At 41.2% G+C, this 20,789-nt stretch overlaps 1 protein-coding gene across 1 annotated transcript in view; it reads right to left on the bottom strand.

Moving 5' to 3' along the window:
* Window positions 1-8,735: 8,735 nt before the first annotated feature.
* ghrhrl (growth hormone releasing hormone receptor, like) overlaps window positions 8,736-20,789 on the bottom strand; it is a gene marked incomplete at both ends in the record, with an annotated part of 28,041 nt that continues 15,987 nt past the window's right edge. Inside the window, 6 exons of the mRNA XM_080860210.1 lie at window positions 8,736-8,837; window positions 9,207-9,248; window positions 17,652-17,781; window positions 19,110-19,201; window positions 19,380-19,449; window positions 19,660-19,720. Coding sequence (XP_080716336.1) covers window positions 8,736-8,837; window positions 9,207-9,248; window positions 17,652-17,781; window positions 19,110-19,201; window positions 19,380-19,449; window positions 19,660-19,720 — 497 coding nt within the window. The remainder of the gene's footprint in view (window positions 8,838-9,206; window positions 9,249-17,651; window positions 17,782-19,109; window positions 19,202-19,379; window positions 19,450-19,659; window positions 19,721-20,789) is intronic.

Below are 20,789 nucleotides of genomic sequence, written 5' to 3'. Positions count from 1 at the left end.
TTTCTTTTAAAAAGCAAAAATGTTCAAAGCTGGCCAAAGATTATGCTATTCTTTTGGTGTGTTGTGAGTGCCTTTGTAGAACTTTTTAATGTGCTGCTTAGAGACACTATCGTACACTTGCAACTTACAACTGTATTTTCCCTGCTTGTTTGCATTGTACAAGTTTCCTATTTACAATGTATGCAATGTGTGCTTAGTTATGAGAGCTTTTTTATGTGCCAATTTCCGCTGCTCACTGAAGTTCCTCTCTCTCATACCTCTGCGGTGGATAGTGTATAAACGGAAGGTAACGGCTTTCTTGGCTATTACGACATCAGAAGTAACTTTTCTGCAGAACTAGTGTTTTCTTTATATTTGCCTTTAGGTAAAATGTCAGTTCACTTTATGGACCTTGTGTGCGCTTTAGCTCAAGAGGACACATGGTCCAGGTCCTTAGCCTGTTGAGTATTAAACAGCCTGTAGTCCTGCATCATCGATAATATGTTTATCAACTACCAGCTTCATCTGTCATTAGACTTTCTAAACTGTTTTATGCGAGTTAAAATGTCAAGCTGTAATCTAGTGTTTTAATTAGGGTGAATATGGGTAAAGTGGGACAATGGGCAAACTGGGACAGTTAAGCCTAATCATGTTTATCTTTACATGTGCATACTTCTATTACTAAATGTCGTCATTGAGTTCATCATAGGTAAGTATGAGATAAAAAAAAATGGTTCTGTGTTGATGACATCACTTCCTGGGGTGTGGCTCACCATATTCAACTTCCTCTGCAGTGAAACAAGATGGTAGGTAAAATGACATAACGCTTTTAGGTGAAAGTTGTTAGTGTTCTAGAAATAAGAAAACTGCTGGATAGTTTGTAATTGTGATATATTTTGTTAAGGGATGTAATGGTGATTCATAATTTAAAAAAATCTTATCCATGTGAGTCTTACTTTTTTTTTTAAATGCCATTTTGCTACTCTCCCACTTTAACAATATGCTATTGTTAAAGTGGGACAGTGTGTTATTGGCAAACTGGGACAATCATTTAAGTCATTTTAAAGGTAGAAATAAGTTCCCTTTTTATTCATCCATCATAAACATGGGCATCTAGCTAGTTCAATATATAAAGAAATGTACTTTGTTTATAATGTATTGCATAAATCAAGATAGATACAATGAAAATGATGATCGTGATCGGCTATGCTAGGCCACGCTAGGCTAGTAGGCTAATGATGACTGGTCTAATCCTATTTCAGAATCCTATGGGAGTAAATGTGTTGCAAGTGTCCCAGTTTGCCAATATATGGTGTCCCACTTTACCAATAGTGCCTGAAAAATGTGGTTCGTGGTCAGTGTGTTTTTGGTGAAGGGTCATCCATCCAGTATTTACTTTTTATTAGTGTTTTCTTCTACATAGTATAGAAGAGGTCTTAAGCTATTTAGAATGGTATCATATGTTAGGCTAAGACATTCCGTTCATAATCAAAAATGATGTTGAAGGTACATTTTCAGAAAGTGTCCCAGTTTAGACAAGTCCCTTCTTATCTTTTCTTGTGTGGAATGCTCTGAAATGTGAAGTTTTATGTCACATCAACATAAAGTTGACTTCTTTTTGTTTGCCAATTGTGTAAGGTGAACAATTAGACGCGATAGCCCAATAGGACTGCTATAGGCAAACATTATAGAGTGAAGTGTCTTAATGTGTATCCAAGCAGCAAGCAATAACCACCAGAGAAGGTTGTTGTTTTTTCAGCCACCTCTAGAGGTCAGCATAAACCTAAATTTACATTTACATTTAGTCATTTAGCAGACGCTTTTGTCCAAAGCGACGTACAGGGGAGAGAACAATCAAGCTAAGAGCAATAAAACCTGGTGTAACAGTAAATACTGCTTATTTTTTTCACAAAAATAGAAAACGACATCGAAAGAAACCGGGGGCAGTGCCAGAAGACGCTCACTGGATGATCCGTCCTGGGTGTAACATTTGCCCTTACTAGAGCATTTAGGTAGGTGGGAGCAGACCCAGTAAGCACTTTGTAGGCAAGCATAACACTGCATGAAATGTGGGATTTACGACAGTTTTCGACCCTGTGTATTGCCGTAGAAGCCCACATTGGTGTGAAAGCCCCCCCCCCCCCCTTCCCCTTGGCCAGGCCTAGGTTTTGTTATGTTAATTGAATTGACCTGGATTGAAACAACCACCCCCCCCCCCCCCCCCCCCTTGCCCTCCCCTGGTAAAGGCAATGCTGTGAGCTATACAAATGCAAATAAGGCCAGCTTTTACCATCTTTTATCAGCTTGGTAATTAGTATGATTACAGTCAGAGAAAAGGAAGGGAACACAAGAAAAGAATTTCTCATTTTTATATCTTTTGAAAATATTTACAAATTGTCATTAGCAAAGTTTACATAACTCTGTGTCATCCTACAGGATTTAGCACTTAATATGCTACATTTCAGCCAGTGTGCAGAGTGGCATGACAACAGTAACCTTTTCCCTTGTCTTGCTTAACTGCACAGTGGATGTGTGTACAACACATCTCCCAGCAATGTGTTCTATAGGGAGGAACCATGCTGGGTGGGTGGTGTCTGCTCCCTGCAAACTCCAAACTTCTACTGGCTTTCCATAAAAATGTCTGTCAGGATGGGGATTAAGCCTAGAAACTTTAGCTAGAACATGTTTGCATGTAGTACTTTTTGTCATGACATTAACAACTAAGAACTGCTTTATAACAGCTGGTCTTGGTTCAGATATAGGGTCAATGATGGGCGCCTCAAAACTGTTAGTGTTGGCACACCACTTATTATACGTGATCTCTTTGCTCTAGATCCTTCTATGGAGTAATTTACATTGAGATATGATACCCTTTTGCATGTCATGCTAAAACAGTCAACCTCAATTATACAGTTGTTAGGGTACATCTGGTGATACATTGTTCGTAAAGCACATCTGTCATGCTCATCCAAGATAATCTTATGGAATGGAGAGATTGGCAGAACGTTACAGTTTTCTTAGACACGTTACAGTTTTCTGAACACAATATTAGTTTGTTTAATCAAAAGCTACATTGAATTGAGTAAATCTTTACATTTTAATCTAGTGCAATTAACTTTTACCCAGCACCACTTTTTACAGTGTAATTGAGTGTTGGCACTTTAGAAAAGGATGACACACAAGTGATTATGTACTGTATAAATACCAATGTCTGTTTTAAAGATAGCTGCACTAATATAGCCTACTCAAAATCATACATTGTATATTCTTCATGCAGCTTTGTCCCCAGCAATTTAGACCTCCATAAAAAGATTATAATTCCATATTTTTCCCAAGCTTATGTGTCAGGTAGGCTACTTTAGATTTATTTGTTGACTAATAGCCATCGTCCAAACACCCGCGTCGTGGGCGCACGAACGGTCTCGCGAGACAAATGAGATCACTCCCGCCAACAATTTCAACCTGAACCGCGGAATTTAAACTGCTGCCAGAATACCAATGCCAAGACGTCTCCAGTTCCCTCTCAAAGGGAATCTCCTACCGCCGCATCACAGCTGCAGCTGTCCAGAGCCGCCCAGGAAACGAAGGGCGCATAATCCAAAAATCGCCGTAAGTCTATTTATTTTTAGGTGATTTCTTCTTACAGATATACAAGGCCTCAGACTTTGCCCGCAAGCAATGTAAATTATTCAGGGAAATCATTGTGAAACGTGCCAGACTGTCCATGCCTGTTGCAGGCACGGCGCCATGGGTGGGCCTGGGTGGGCCTGGGCCCGCCCATTTCTGGCCAGGCCCACCCGAATCTTTCAAAGAAGGAAAAAAAATATATACAAGATTATACAATGTATTATATTTTCCAAGTCTACGATCAAAGAAATTGTAAGCATGTACGAATTGTGTGGATATAATTTGTATTAAAAAAAGTGATGCTTATGACGGTTGCGACGTGGACCAAGTCTTGTCATTAGCATCAGTTGAATGTTTGGCCACGTTCTACCTCAGAGCAGCAGTCGAGCTTTCGGAAGTTGGTATTTCTCCTGTGTGCAGATTTAGTTCGGTTCGGTGTATTTTGATTTCAGTGCCAAACAAGTAGGCCCTATGGCTACTTTATTGCGATACTTTTAAACACTCAAACCACAAAATGAGCCAAAAGTCAGTGAAGTCACTGTCACAACCCAGGGTCCATCCGGATCTTCAGGACCAGCTGCTGCTAGCAATGTTAAAATGTGAATAAGTCTTTTAGCCTTCTTGTCTACATTTTTATTGTATTTGGAATATTCTGAATGAAAAAGAAAACCAATTCATTTCCTCAAACTGTATCTGTGTCATCTTTGATTTTCTGGATAATAATTATCAATAATTATCAACTTGCTCTTATTGCTTATTGTGAGAAGCTGCAACATTTATGTCCCGTAAGGCACCTCGTAGAATTAGCCTGGGGTACGTAACGTTACCAAGTTCCAGTTTACTCCCGTGAGATCTGTACTGTAAACCAACAGTTGTGTTTTCAGTACGTGTGTAGTAGTGGGATTTGATATGATGATATTGATTTGTCACACCTCCTTATAGTTTAAATACTATAATTAGCATATGCATGCATGTTATATGTGACACATTTTGGATGTGGGTAGGCTAATGTCTGAAGAAACGGAAGAAACAGATGTGAAGTAGCAGTGAAATGTTAGCACATCATCAACATGGCTCGCTAGCAGTGCTGGTTGTGTTAAACCGTGTCTGGATTAAAATGGAATAATCGCAAGAAGTCCTGCTATCAAGACAACGTTTTAAGGTAGGGCGTTTGGTTATTCATTTTGCCCACTGCTGTGGCACATTTACTTGGGCTCATATGGTTTTGTTTTGAAACATTGTAGAAGTCTTCAAAGTGATGGAAGAGTCGCGTGATGCTTGGAAATAGATTCAGGCCGCAGTGCCACCTAGACTTGCAGTGACAATCAGACACGTTAGGGCTCAAATACACATACGCGTTTTTTTAAAAACGGGACGCGAGCAAATGCATTGATTCCTGTGGTACGGCGCGTTTAGCGTGCGCGCCCCTTCTCCACCACGCGTTGCGTCTTTGAAGCGTTTTTTAGGTGCGCTTAAAAGTTGAACTATTCTCAACTTTCCAGCGCAAGGCAGGGAAGCGCACCGCTTCTGTTTTGGCCGCAGCACTTTGCCATGGCGTTACTGAAGCATTTCTGCCTGAAAAAAGACGCGTATGTGTATTTGAGCCCTTATTGGGTCAACATGTTTTTGACGACGTTATGTTGAAGTGCCACCCACAAATGTTATGGCCCACCCGAAGCTGAATTTCTGGCGCCGTGCCTGGCCTGTTGCTAAGCCTAACTCTGAAAATGTGTATTGTAGGCTACTAGGCTACTACAGGAAACTGAGGCGTTTACACAACAGAGAGGATAACGCCATGCAATACGACCCAATGCAAGGGTGAGATTTAAAGACAAATACTGGATCTGTTCAGCTAAAGTCGGTGTATCATTCAACTAAACTATTGACATTTTGTTTTTCACAGATTGAGCTCACCGCATAACACGGCAGTCACAACGGATTTGGTGGCAACCTGTCCCAATGTCCGGACATGAGCGGTGTGGACCCTGGAATTATTTTAAGTAGGCTAAGTGACCTTATAGGCTATATTACTTTTGTTTTCAGTTTGTTGTTATCTGTGGCATCTGAGGTAGCACAACGATGTTATATGTTATTTAACTTTTAACTTAGCCTAACTCTAACTTTTAACTTAATTATTTATTGTCCAGCGGTTTGTAAGACGTATTACGAGACTGTCCGGAGAAATTACCGGTACAGCCAGCCAAGCCTTGCAAAAATATTTTGTCCCAGTGCTGTGTTGCTGTTATTGCTGCTGCTGTTTTTTCTTTTCTCTGTTTTTCTGTGTAAATAAAGCTTTGGTTTTCAATTCCTGACTAAAGCTCGATTTGTCTAAAGCAACTGCCTTTCTATTAGGCCTACTATGATTATGCTTATTTAAATGGTTAATAAGAAATTCATTAATTTCATAGATAACCATTATTAATAGCCTATATTATTATAATATTATTAAACATAAATTATTAATTTCGTTTTTATGAGGCAATAGCCGTTAATGGGAGGGGCTACGATTTTTTTCAGTTGAAAGTTGACCAATAGGGAAGAATCTCTTTCCCCAATCACAAGACGGTTACATTTTAAATCATGGTCATTCTCAACCAATGGCTGCATTGTGTGTGAGGCTACAGTCAATATGCTAATAAGAGCCTTTCACACCTCTGTCAGCGGGAGGTGAGAATTAACACATCGCCCCCCTCTCCCCTCTTGGTCTGTATTCGGGAAATTCCGTGAATTTGCGGCAGACGGAAATTTCGGGGGAATGTCCGATATCAACCAGGAATGCATATCATTCGCGGCAGTATCACAGCATTTACGGGCCCGATAATCTTGCTTTTCGTGCAGTGTAAGTGACTTGAACTTGATGCGAGCAGCTACCGGCAGCCAGTGGAGCTCAGTGAGTAGCGGGGTGACATGTGCCCTGTTTGGTTGGTTGAACACCAGACGCGCCGCCGCGTTCTGGATCATCTGTAGTGGTTTTACCACGCATGCCGGCAGGCCCGTTAGGAGGGTAAATGCATCCCTCAACTCCATCCATCCATCCAAGAGTCTAATCAACCCACATGGAGATGTGAGAATGCATCCATTAAGAATGCATACAAAAACATCAGTGGCACAGCAGGTGGCCCTCAATGCTGCATAAACAAACTGACAATGGCACTAAACAGATCACAAGGCACGTTAGAGTGGAAGAAAGAAAAACACATTTATTTATTTTCCATTCTGCGTGGTATAAGGCATCTGGGATCAGCGCCTTACTGAGAAATGCACACAAGCTTTCACTGTAAGACAGAGCATGGCACGCACAGGTATACACAGGCTAATGCAGCTGACAGGGCTACTGAAGGTCACTGGTTCTTTGACCATGACCCCCTACATTTGATTCACACATATAACCTAAACATTCAACAGGGAGTCGGTCCACCGACAGCAATGGTAAATGTCCATTTGGATTCCTGTCATCATTATGGCCACTCTGCCACTATAGAAAAACATGGCAGAGAAAGATTCGGAGAAACATTATGCCAGTGAACTATGCACAAATCAAGCACATATAACTGGATGGGTGTTTTAAATAGTCAAATGAACATCATTCTGCCCAACAGTGTCTCCTGTGGGAAACTTATCTATGCTGAGGATGGAGTCACACACACACACACACACACACACTTTCTCTCTATCTCAGACATACACACACACACACACACACACACACACAGCAATTTCAGCAGAGGTTGATTAAAACGTGGAATACAGTCTGCCACTAAATTCATTTTTACACATATAAACACAAACTCATCCAGCTATACATACATTATTATAAATACATACATTCTTATCTTCAAAATGATGAAAAGAAACCACTTTGCACAGACGTTTAATAAATAGAATATTCCAGGAAGGCAAAAGACAGGGATAGAAAAACACAAATTAGATCAAAGCAAAGCCTGTAAACAAAGAAAACAGAAAGGAGGACAAAGAGAAAAGATGTAGGGTAAAGAGAGAGAGAGAGAGAGAGAACGTAATGAGAAGACACAAAGCAAGTGTCACAGAATTGAGGAGCGATTCAATCAGGAGAAATGACAGAAAACAGGCTCTGCAACACACACAAAATGAAATCCTTGGTCCAATCCTAAAATGCTTGAACAGCTTTTTGCACTTGTATCTTGCATCTCACAATTCCATATATATTTTTTTTATGTCATATGGGAATTTGATAAACAGCACAAAGTATCGAAAAAGGCTTATTGTGGGTCCATCTCTCCTTCTCAGACACCCCCTCGGGCGTGGACCTGTCCCTCTTCTGTCAAGAATGTGCATCAGAGTTAGAATCGTCTTTAGGACAGCTACCATCTGGAATAACCAACCAGTTTCATCCAGCTATTTCATTCTTCACATCGAACTCCAGTTCACCTCTGGTATTGTTCCAAATCTGTCATAACCAGTGACTTAAAATAACTGGTCATAACCAACAGGATAGAAATCCTATTCTTAGAAATCGACATTAGCATACTAGCTTGATAATGTTAGCCTAAACCTCACCAGCTCAGTTTTTGAAGTGAGTTTTGTTGTAGAACATTTTATCTGTGAGAACCAATTTGTCTGAGGAGATTTTCATCTGCACCAATCAGAGAACTCTGTGAAGAGCTTTCTGTGATAACTAAGAGGAGGTGACATCATTTGAAAATTCTGACCTCACAATAATAGTTGTGCTCGAACAGGGTGCCACAATTGAGTATAATATTTTAAAATTAAAAATATAAATGTTTTCGGAATGTTTGCTAAAATCTCAGCATAATGTAGTTTTCCTTCATCTCTGACTACAAGTAGGCTAAGTACCTCTGCTGCTAGCTAATCCAATTACTTTAAGTACAAAAGTTGCTGCAACCCCGCAAAGGACAGCAATTATCCAACCCAAATTGAACATTTTGACACCCTAATGACTGCAGTGGCAATTTATATGATGGCATTGACTGGCCACAAGTCCAATTGTTATGGGTGAAGGGCTTGCTTTAGGGTGGGTATTGTAAAGTAGCCACCCATAAGGTATTCTAGTAACAACACCGGAAGAGAACCACAGAAAGAGGAGATGAGAAAAAGACAGGGAGAGAGAGAAAGCGGTGTGTGTTTGGGAACTAAAAGGGTGTGTCCATTTGGCTGCCTTTGGCTCCCACTGGGACTGTGCCATAGCTGCTCTCCTGCCATCGAAGCCAATGGCCCTGCACCTCAGACTGAACCTGCACAACACACACGCGCGCACGCACACACACACACACACACACACACACACACACACACACACACACACACACACACACACACACACACACACACACACACACACACACACACACACACACACACACACACACACACACACACACACACACACTCACACTCACACACACAGAACGAAACATCTTCAGTTGCTGAAAGATATAGGTTTTCAGCTCATTACACAAAAACACTGGAACACACAACAGAAATATATTCACAAACAAACAGTCACATGGTCACACACACACAGCACACACAGCACACACACACACACACACACACACACATACACACACAGACAACACACGTACACATACAAAGATACTTACCTCCTGGTTGAGAAAGCAGTATAAGATTGCCACAACAAGACCCTGAAATGCACCCGAACAGAAAGTCACACAAGGTCGTGCGTTTCATCTTCCAAACAGATAATGAGAGACAGAGAGAGAAAAGTTTGTGTGTGTGTGTGTATGTCACAGGTGACAAAAAGTCTGATTGAAATTAAACTCATTGCCGGTGTACTGCCATGTGTCTCTACATCCGAAAAAACATTCTCCTCCTTTATATTGTAGTGTAATAAGGAAAAGAGGTGATGACACACACACACACACACAGACACACACACACACACACACACACAAAAGCCTAAAATCTAGAGCAAGCCTATTACACGAAAAAAATGAAATGGATAAAAATACACTTACACACATATGCATCACTTACATAAATATACACCACCTACACACTGATCAAGTGCACACAGACGCACATTCAGATGCATATACAGTATAGTAAGGGTGAGGGGGGGGGGGGCTATTGCAAAATTAAAATATCTCCACCTCAGGGATCTCTTGACACTGTAAGGAGCCTTTATCTCTTACTATCTTGCTTATTAAGACTTGGAAAGCCAGGCTGTCATTCATGGCTTTCCAGTTTAGCTGCTAAGATCCTAATAGTACCAGTGGCGGTTCTAGGATTTTTCTGAAGCAGGGGCCACAATGGGGCCAAATGTAACCTTCAGGGGCCAACAGTGTCATCACCATCTGATATCCAGTGATGACGCTGCTTAAATAAACATCAATTTGCGACAAGGCAATACACACATACTGACAGTAAAGAACATCTACTTCTAGTCAACTATCCAAAAGCAACAATGAATAACTCAGTATCCCTTTTGAAACTGAAATAAAAAATCATGAATCAGTAATTGTAATATACAGCCGCGGAAAAAATTAAGAGACCACTTCAAAATTATCAGTTTCTCTGGTTTTACTAGTTATTGGTATGTGTTAAAGTAAAATGTACATTTTAGTTTTATTCTATAACCTACTGGCAACATTCCTACCAAATTTCAAATAAAAATATTGTCATTTAGATCATTTATTTGCAGAAAAATGACAATTGGTCAGAATAGCAAAAAAGATGCAGTGTCTTCAGATCTCGAATAATGCAAAGAAAACAAGCTCATATTCATTTTTAAACTACACAATACTAATGCTTTAACTTAGGAAGAGTTCAGAAATGAATATTTGGTGGAATAACCTTGATTTAAAATCACAACTTTCATGTGTCTTGGCATGCTCTCCACCAGTCTTTCACATTGCCGTTGGGTGACTTTATGCTACTCCTGGCGCAAGAATTCAAGCAGCTCGGCTTCTTTTCATGGCTTGTGACCATCCATCTTCCTCTTGATCACATTTCAGAGTTTTTTTTATGGGATTCAGGTCTCGAAATTGGGCTGGCCATGACAGGGTCCTGATCTGGTGATACTCCATCCACACCTTTACTGGCCTGGCTGTGTGGCATGGAGCATTGCCCTGCTGGAAAAAACACTCTTCTCTGATGAGTCCAATTTTCAGCTTTGCCCAACACATGGTCGTCTGATGGTTAGACGGAGACCTGGAGAGGCCTACAAGCCACAGAGTCTTGCACCTACTGTGAAATTGGACTCATCAGAGAAGACGAACTAGGAGACCTTCCAGTCGGCTTTGGTTCAATCCTTATGGTCTTTTACAAACCTCAGCCAGGCAAAGTACAACGTTGTCCCGGAAGAAAAACTCGCTTCCTTTTGCTCTGACAATGTTCCCCAACTCTGAGAAGTGTTTTTTCCAGCAGGGCAATGCTCCATGCCACACAGCCAGGCCAGTAAAGGTGTGGATGGAGTATCACCAGATCAGGACCCTGTCATGGCCAGCCCAATTTCGAGACCTGAATCCCATAAAAAAAAACTCTGAAATGTGATCAAGAGGAAGATGGATGGTCACAAGCCATGAAAAGAAGCCGAGCTGCTTGAATTCTTGCGCCAGGAGTAGCATAAAGTCACCCAACGGCAATGTGAAAGACTGGTGGAGAGCATGCCAAGACACATGAAAGTTGTGATTTTAAATCAAGGTTATTCCACCAAATATTCATTTCTGAACTCTTCCTAAGTTAAAGCATTAGTATTGTGTAGTTTAAAAATGAATATGAGCTTGTTTTCTTTGCATTATTCGAGATCTGAAGACACTGCATCTTTTTTGCTATTCTGACCAATTGTCATTTTTCTGCAAATAAATGATCTAAATGACAATATTTTTATTTGAAATTTGGTAGGAATGTTGCCAGTAGGTTATAGAATAAAACTAAAATGTACATTTTACTTTAACACATACCAATAAATAGTAAAACCAGAGAAACTGATAATTTTGAAGTGGTCTCTTAATTTTTTCCGCGGCTGTATATATATATATATACAGCCGCGGAAAAAATTAAGAGACCACTTCAAAATTATCAGTTTCTCTGGTTTTACTATTTATTGGTATGTGTTAAAGTAAAATGTACATTTTAGTTTTATTCTATAACCTACTGGCAACATTCCTACCAAATTTCAAATAAAAATATTGTCATTTCGATCATTTATTTGCAGAAAAATGACAATTGGTCAAAATAGCAAAAAAGATGCAGTGTCTTCAGATCTCGAATAATGCAAAGAAAACAAGCTCATATTCATTTTTAAACTGCACAATACTAATGCTTACACTTAGGAAGAGTTCAGAAATCAATATTTGGTGGAATAACCTTGATTTAAAATCACAACTTTCATGTGTCTTGGCATGCTCTCCACCAGTCTTTCACATTGCCGTTGGGTGACTTTATGCTACTCCTGGCGCAAGAATTCAAGCAGCTCGGCTTCTTTTCATGGCTTGTGACCATCCATCTTCCTCTTGATCACATTTCAGGTTTTTTTTATGGGATTCAGGTCTCGAAATTGGGCTGGCCATGACAGGGTCCTGATCTGGTGATACTCCATCCACACCTTTACTGGCCTGGCTGTGTGGCATGGAGCATTGCCCTGCTGGAAAAAACACTCTTCTCTGATGAGTCCAATTTTCAGCTTTGCCCAACACATGGTCGTCTGATGGTTAGACGGAGACCTGGAGAGGCCTACAAGCCACAGAGTCTTGCACCTACTGTGAAATTGGACTCATCAGAGAAGACGAACTAGGAGACCTTCCAGTCGGCTTTGGTTCAATCCTTATGGTCTTTTACAAACCTCAGCCAGGCAAAGTACAACGTTGTCCCGGAAGAAAAACTCGCTTCCTTTTGCTCTGACAATGTTCCCCAACTCTGAGAAGTGTTTTTTCCAGCAGGGCAATGCTCCATGCCACACAGCCAGGCCAGTAAAGGTGTGGATGGAGTATCACCAGATCAGGACCCTGTCATGGCCAGCCCAATTTCGAGACCTGAATCCCATAAAAAAAAACTCTGAAATGTGATCAAGAGGAAGATGGATGGTCACAAGCCATGAAAAGAAGCCGAGCTGCTTGAATTCTTGCGCCAGGAGTAGCATAAAGTCACCCAACGGCAATGTGAAAGACTGGTGGAGAGCATGCCAAGACACATGAAAGTTGTGATTTTAAATCAAGGTTATTCCACCAAATATTCATTTCTGAACTCTTCCTAAGTTAAAGCATTAGTATTGTGTAGTTTAAAAATGAATATGAGCTTGTTTTCTTTGCATTATTCGAGATCTGAAGACACTGCATCTTTTTTGCTATTCTGACCAATTGTCATTTTTCTGCAAATAAATGATCTAAATGACAATATTTTTATTTGAAATTTGGTAGGAATGTTGCCAGTAGGTTATAGAATAAAACTAAAATGTACATTTTACTTTAACACATACCAATAAATAGTAAAACCAGAGAAACTGATAATTTTGAAGTGGTCTCTTAATTTTTTCCGCGGCTGTATATATATATATATACAGCCGCGGAAAAAATTAAGAGACCACTTCAAAATTATCAGTTTCTCTGGTTTTACTATTTATTGGTATGTGTTAAAGTAAAATGTACATTTTAGTTTTATTCTATAACCTACTGGCAACATTCCTACCAAATTTCAAATAAAAATATTGTCATTTCGATCATTTATTTGCAGAAAAATGACAATTGGTCAAAATAGCAAAAATGATGCAGTGTCTTCAGATCTCGAATAATGCAAAGAAAACAAGCTCATATTCATTTTTAAACTGCACAATACTAATGCTTACACTTAGGAAGAGTTCAGAAATCAATATTTGGTGGAATAACCTTGATTTAAAATCACAACTTTCATGTGTCTTGGCATGCTCTCCACCAGTCTTTCACATTGCCGTTGGGTGACTTTATGCTACTCCTGGCGCAAGAATTCAAGCAGCTCGGCTTCTTTTCATGGCTTGTGACCATCCATCTTCCTCTTGATCACATTTCAGGTTTTTTTTATGGGATTCAGGTCTCGAAATTGGGCTGGCCATGACAGGGTCCTGATCTGGTGGTACTCCATCCACACCTTTACTGGCCTGGCTGTGTGGCATGGAGCATTGCCCTGCTGGAAAAAACACTTCTCAGAGTTGGGGAACATTGTCAGAGCAAAAGGAAGCAAGTTTTTCTTCCGGGACAACGTTGTACTTTGCCTGGCAGAGGTTTGTAAAAGACCATAAGGGTTGAAAAAGCGGACTGGAGGTTCTTCTAAGTTCGTCTTCTCTGATGAGTCCGATTTCACAGTAGGTGCAAGACTCTCTGGCTTGTAGGCCTCTCCAGGTCTCCGTCTAACCATCAGACGACCATGTGTTGGGCAAAGCTGAAAATTGGACTCATCAGAGAAGACGAACTAGAAGACCCTCCAGTCCGCTTTTTTCAATCCGTATGTTCTTTTACAAACCTCAGCCAGGCAAAGTACAACGTTGTCCCGGAAGAAAAACTTGCTTCCTTTAGCTCTGACAATGTTCCCCAACTCTGAGAAGTGTTTTTTCCAGCAGGGCAATGCTCCATGCCACACAGCCAGGCCAGCAAAGGTGTGGATGGAGTACCACCAGATCAGGACCCTGTCATGGCCAGCCCAATTTCGAGACCTGAATCCCATAAAAAACCTCTGAAATGTGATCAAGAGGAAGATGGATGGTCACAAGCCATGAAAAGAAGCCGAGCTGCTTGAATTCTTGCGCCAGGAGTAGCATAAAGTCACCCAACGGCAATGTGAAAGACTGGTGGAGAGCATGCCAAGACACATGAAAGTTGTGATTTTAAATCAAGGTTATTCCACCAAATATTGATTTCTGAACTCTTCCTAAGTGTAAGCATTAGTATTGTGTAGTTTAAAAATGAATATGAGCTTGTTTTCTTTGCATTATTCGAGATCTGAAGACACTGCATCTTTTTTGCTATTTTGACCAATTGTCATTTTTCTGCAAATAAATGATCTAAATGACAACATTTTTATTTGAAATTTGTTAGGAATGTTGCCAGTAGGTTATAGAATAAAACAAAAATGTACATTTTACTTTAACACATACCAATAAATAGTAAAACCAGAGAAACTGATAATTTTGAAGTGGTCTCTTAATTTTTTCCGCGGCTGTATATATATGTTTTAATTCAGTGTGCATAAAGGGCACATAAAACACACAAAACATAGCAACAGCTTTTAACTGTAGGCCTATATACAACAACATATTCTCACTCACTCACTCACTCACACACACACACACACACACACCAGCTTCTCCTTCTAAGCTTTGTTTATAGTCGCTAGTCCTAACAAGGTGGCAAAAAGCATGTATACACCTCTCTCTCTCTCTCTTCAGAAAAGAAGAGTTCTCCGATTCCCATGCTTTGCGCTAAAACGCCTGACAAATGAATTCAAGTCCAATGACTTGGCCCGTCGAGACTCAACGCTTAGCACACCCAAGTGACTCAGACGAGCATTGTACACAAATAAATAGCCTAGGCAATGCACTGCAATTCATAGATACACATAAGTTTGAAATTCATCCAGCTAGGAATGAGAAATGTGATTCGGAGATCGCATAGAGTACTTGCTAAATCATTTAGAATTAGCAGCATTGTTCTTTTTAACTTGCGCTTGCGAGTTGACACAACAGTAGCAGGCTATCCCTGCATGTCGAAGGTTAATTTTTCCTGCTTAATGAAAAGCTAATGTATATCTAATGATATTAGCCTATTGGTGATGATCGACCTCTTTCAAAATACCATGCACCTTAATTTAGTTTCTCTTACCTCGCCATTCATCTGTCTACTACGATATGTCTGATGAAGTGCACCATTTGAGATTCACTGAAAACAAACACAGAATATCGCGTGGCTATCTGATTGATTGACGTGATTTTCAGCCAACCAAAGTTCGTTTTGGTGGTCACCAAAGCCTTAAGACCCACCCCATGTGTATTTTTAACCAACCAGAGTGAGTTATATGCTGCATTCGTCATGAAAACAGCACGTGTACAAAATGCTGCGCTACGCAGCAACCGGCAGGAACAGAACGCTTCTTCTTCTATTCACTTGTATTGACGCAACCGGCGCACTGCCACCAACAGTTTAGAGGTGGAACTGCAGCAGTGATCATTTAATTCTCCGCTTGGTTTTCCGCTTGGTTTTCTCGCCAGGTGATTGGCAGAACAGGGGCCAATCAGGGGCCAATCAAATTAGAGGAGGGGCCTCGGCCCCCCTGGCCCCGCCTCTAAATCCGCCCCTGAATAGTACTCAGGTGAAAGCTAGCATCTCTCATATCTCAGCATACTTGAAAGGTGGAACATGTAGGTTTTTTTTCCACCAGACCTAGTGAAATGATCATATATCCTATACGTCTTGATTCTTGGTTTCAGATTTTAATGCATGCATATTCATTTGTTAGGTCAAGCAAAATGTAAAAATATAATAGAAGGCTTAAATCAAGGTGCAGACAATTACTGAGCCATTTTGAATTATACTTTTAAAGTTACATTATTACTTTATGTCTCAAACATGTGTTGGACAGCAATAACATACAGCACCGGTTACAACTCCATACCATTAAAGATAGGAGTGATTTCATGTTTCATTATTCGTTGACAAAGATGGGCATCAATCATGTAGTTTCAGCTTTTTGGAGCCCTAATTCTTCCCCAAAGCTTCAGCCGCTCCAATACATTGGGTGTGAAAAGGTCTCACCAATCTCTGCCGCATAGCTTTTGAACCTTTGAACTCTACATTATGTCTTCCTGTGCTGTTGTGATTTTTAAATATCATGTTTTTCAGTCTTTCCCCTGGTAGGCCTCCATGAGGTCTGAGGTGGCTCAATATTTGTGTTTAATGTTTTCACACTGCCACATCTGTATTCTTCTGAGTCTTCTGTATTCGCTAGTTAATTATTGTGTGCTTGGCTGGTGCCCATTGACGTATTCAATATGCTATATATGCTAATGTATGTACCATATTAATTAGCACAAGTCATACAATTGACTTGATTTGACTTTGCTGTGCAAGACATCTGTTGATTTTTAAACGCTTCACAAACAAATTATACTTGATTTAACTTGATTTTTGCATAATCATACCTCACCACACACTCAGAAATTATGTATTGGTGCACACACACACACACACACACACAAACACGCACACACGCACACACACACACACACACACACGCACACACCACTGTGTTAAACTTCACCCTAGATGCTGATGACACCAGAGCCAGCATGAGCTTCATTATTCCATCATTTTCTCTCTCCCTCTCTCTGTTTCTCTCTTTCTTTCCACCTCCCCAGCCTCCTTTCATCCGTCTCCAAATGGTTTTTGAGGGGAATGCAACTGGATAAGCCTCTGGCACCCCCATCGTAAGATCAGAGCCAGTTATAGCTGGGAGCATAGCAACCAAAAAAGAGCTGCATAGCATACCACCCAACCCAACCCAAAACAGCACAGCACAGCACAGCACAGCACAGCACAGCACAGCACAACACAGCACAGCACAACACAGCACAGCACAACACAACCGGCACATCGAATCACATCACATCACATCACATCACATCACATCACATCACATCACATCACATCACATCACATCACATCACATCACATCACATCACATCACATCACATCACATCACATCACATCACAGCACAATAGTTATGAACAAATAGAATGTAGATTTTGATCAGGACACACAAACACACAAGGGAAGAGTAGAACAGAACCAGATAGAAGTGTTCAGACAGAACTGGTCAAAACAGCACATTCTATCCCTGGAAAAAGAGCAGCAGAACCAAGCCCAACACAGAGAGGCACATCATACCCCCACATGCCCCAACAGGGCATATCACCAGGGGAGACACAGGAGAGAAATAAACAAAACAAAAACAAACAAAACAAACAACATGACACGACAGAACATGAAAGATTGTGAGTGAACGTGAGAGCTCGCTGAGAAATGGGGATTTGGGGGGGTGGGGGGTGGGGGGGGTGGCTTACCTGGAAAGAGCCAAGGCAGAGCTCGACGCACAGTCGCAGACTCACGTTGAAGTGATCCGGGAGGAAGTTGAACACCATGTAGTGCGTCCCGAAGAGAGGGATAAGCAGCAGGGTGGACTTAGTCAGACGCCTGAAGCGTGGGAGGGAGGGGGACGGGCGTGACGGACAGAGAGAAAGAGTCAAAAGTATACGACAGAAAGGAGAGAGAATAAATAAAAGGAGACATAAGGAGCGGAGAGATGCCCCCTCAGTGCCTTAAGTAGGTGGTGAACCTGAGATGAGGCTGGCAGCATGAGTTAGGGGTCAGTGTATGAGTGCGTGAGGTCAGGGAACACATGCGAGAGGTGTTGCTAGAATAAAACATTGGTAGAAACATTTCCATCCACCACACAAATCACATACGCTGGATGATATGATCTTGCACAGAGCAAGTAGTGGATTATGAGCATTTGAGAACAAGCTGTGGGCCACAAGCATATAGGAACAAGATGTGGACTCCCAAAGATGACATTTAGTAAATGTGTGTGTTTGTGCGCGCGTGTGTGTGTGTGTGGGTGTGGGTGTGTGGGTGCATGTTTTGTTTCATGCAGTCTGTTCTGTGTTCGGTGAGCAGCTGTAGCTGCATATTCATGAGATATCTAATGTCTTTTCAGTTTGAAAACAAAGGGGCTACCTGTCTTCACAACACACACACACACACACACACACACACACACAAGCAATAGCTCTTGATAAGCCCTATTTTCATGTCAGTGCTTATTGATTCACTGGACGTGACGGTAGGGTAAAGCATGTAAACAATCTAATGAACCACTCACAAGACAGATAGTTTGAGAGGCCACACACACACACACAGAGACACACTCACACACACACCGGTACACATGTGCAACCACTACAGAAGATATCTACAAACACACCAAGACACAGAGGGGCAGATGTCCATAGTCCGCAGTGCACGCTGTACCTTTTAAGTTGAGTTGTACTCAACCTGCGGCTGATTGCATAATCATCTGTCACCGCCCTTGTACCATAATTTGGAAATAGATATGTGCTAATAAGGTGATATCAAACAGGGCAATTCTTTACCAGCTAAAATAAATACTATTTGTACACCTGTGACAAATCAATTCAATAGTGTAGCAGGCATCTACACTTAGGGAAGTGGATGAAGTGAAAAAAAGCAATGGCAAGACATAAAAAGACAAACGAAAGTAATGGTTGCTTTTACTGTAACATGTTCCAATTGAGCAGGACTGGTGCTTAGAATACTGATTCCACCAATGCATATACATAGGTCCAAAAAGTGCAACTTAGCAGGCAAAATACGGGTCTTTTCGTGGTCTGTTTATGCAAACCTAAAACAGGCGCAAACATGTAAGTACATCTGTGAGAGGGAGTGACAAACACGAACACACACACAAACACACACACACACACGAACACACACACACACACCGGTAGTGGGAGGAATTGTTGAAGTGGATGAGTCGTGGGTTCAGCTTCTGCACTAGGATCCTGATGATGTTCATGAAGAGCAGAAAATTCACCTGTGAAGAGATTCAATCACAAAGACAATAAGTGGAAGTGTATGTGTTTGTGCATACTTGTGCATGCAGGCATGCTCGTGTGCACTCTGTGTGTGTGTGTGTGTGTGTGTGTGTGTGTGTGTGTGTGTAAGCCTGCATATGCTGGTGTTTTCATGCATACAATTAGTGCCCCACTCACTCCTATGGAAACCACGATTGGTCCTTTGATGATCCACCAGTAGGGAGATTCTTCATTGATGTCCCAGCATCTACAGTGAAATTGTCACTATCAATTACATCTGGATGCATAAAAGGACCACACACACAGACACACACAAACACGCACACACACACACACACACATACACATAGAGCCAAAAAAGCTGACATTCTGTGGCTGATTCATCAAGGGACCGATCAATGGCTGCTGGACTGATGAAGCCTCTGCTGATACATCTGCACTTCCCACAGATACTCACTCTGTGTCCTCAAAGCCCAGCCTGGAGCCAATCCATAGTAGGATGAACACAAGCGGGACACCTTTGCAAAACAGAGAGAAAGAGACAGACAGAAAGAGAGAGAGAGAGGTAATGGAAGAAATGAATGACAAGTGAAGAAAAAATCGGTGAGTGAATGCTGAGAGGGGACCACATAAGGTCCAGCCTGAGTGTCGACCGCAAGGAGATATTCTAATGCTGCTCAGGCTGAGGCGAGTGAGGGGGGTTGAGGTGAGGTGTAAGATGAGCACTTGAGGCGTAATTTCCGGGAATTGCTTTTCGTTGGCGTTCTGCAAACTAACTCAAGCCTTCACTGTAGGCTGTCTAATGAAATACGGTTCTTTGGCAAAGGACGTCAGAAAACAACTCTAGTTAAGAGAAGTGCCTTTTGTGCGCACACCTGCACACACTTAAAGGGATATTTGTATTTTCTTTATCCTGCAGGTGGAAAACTCAAGCTGTGATCAAGTCCAACCAGCCTGCGGGATATGAAAAGCAGGGGCTTTTAACATGATGGAAGCATGCAGCACTCCATCCAAAAAGTGGTTTTAATAAATATTACAAATGAAGTGCTAGAAAGTGTTCAGGCAGCAAATCACCCATGATCTTTGAAATTTGCACCATCCCAAAGGAGTTGCATTCAGAATCGCACAAAAACAACTTAACTGAAATTAAAGCTTTTAATGTGGTTGAATAAATGGACACAGTTCCCGGATGTTATTTCATTAAAGGATCAAAGATTTCTTATGTTGTGTTAACAGTTGGGTACAATTTAGCAGCCACTTTGTTGTTTGTCTACCCATCCCCTTCTGAGACAATCTGATAATTGTTGAATAAATTGAACGGATAATGACCAGGGACATGACTGGTTTGGAAGATTTGTAATGACATGTTGTCAGTTTAACAGAGCCTGCAGAACACACCCTGATAATCAAAATGATGAGCAAACAACAACAAATGTTTTTAAACTGGTGCCAGAGGACACAGTCTATTGTTGGAATGCAGATCGTAGACATACACACCACCTATTTAACTTCATACCAATCGAGCATAGTCACTCAGACAACCCTTACTGTAGGAGCTAATGAATGAATGGTATCCTAAAACAAGAA

Source organism: Sprattus sprattus, assembly GCF_963457725.1.
Source record: "Sprattus sprattus genome assembly, chromosome: 2".
NCBI classification, from domain to species: Eukaryota; Metazoa; Chordata; class Actinopteri; order Clupeiformes; family Clupeidae; genus Sprattus; species Sprattus sprattus.
This window is presented reverse-complemented; position numbering and strand designations above follow the sequence as displayed.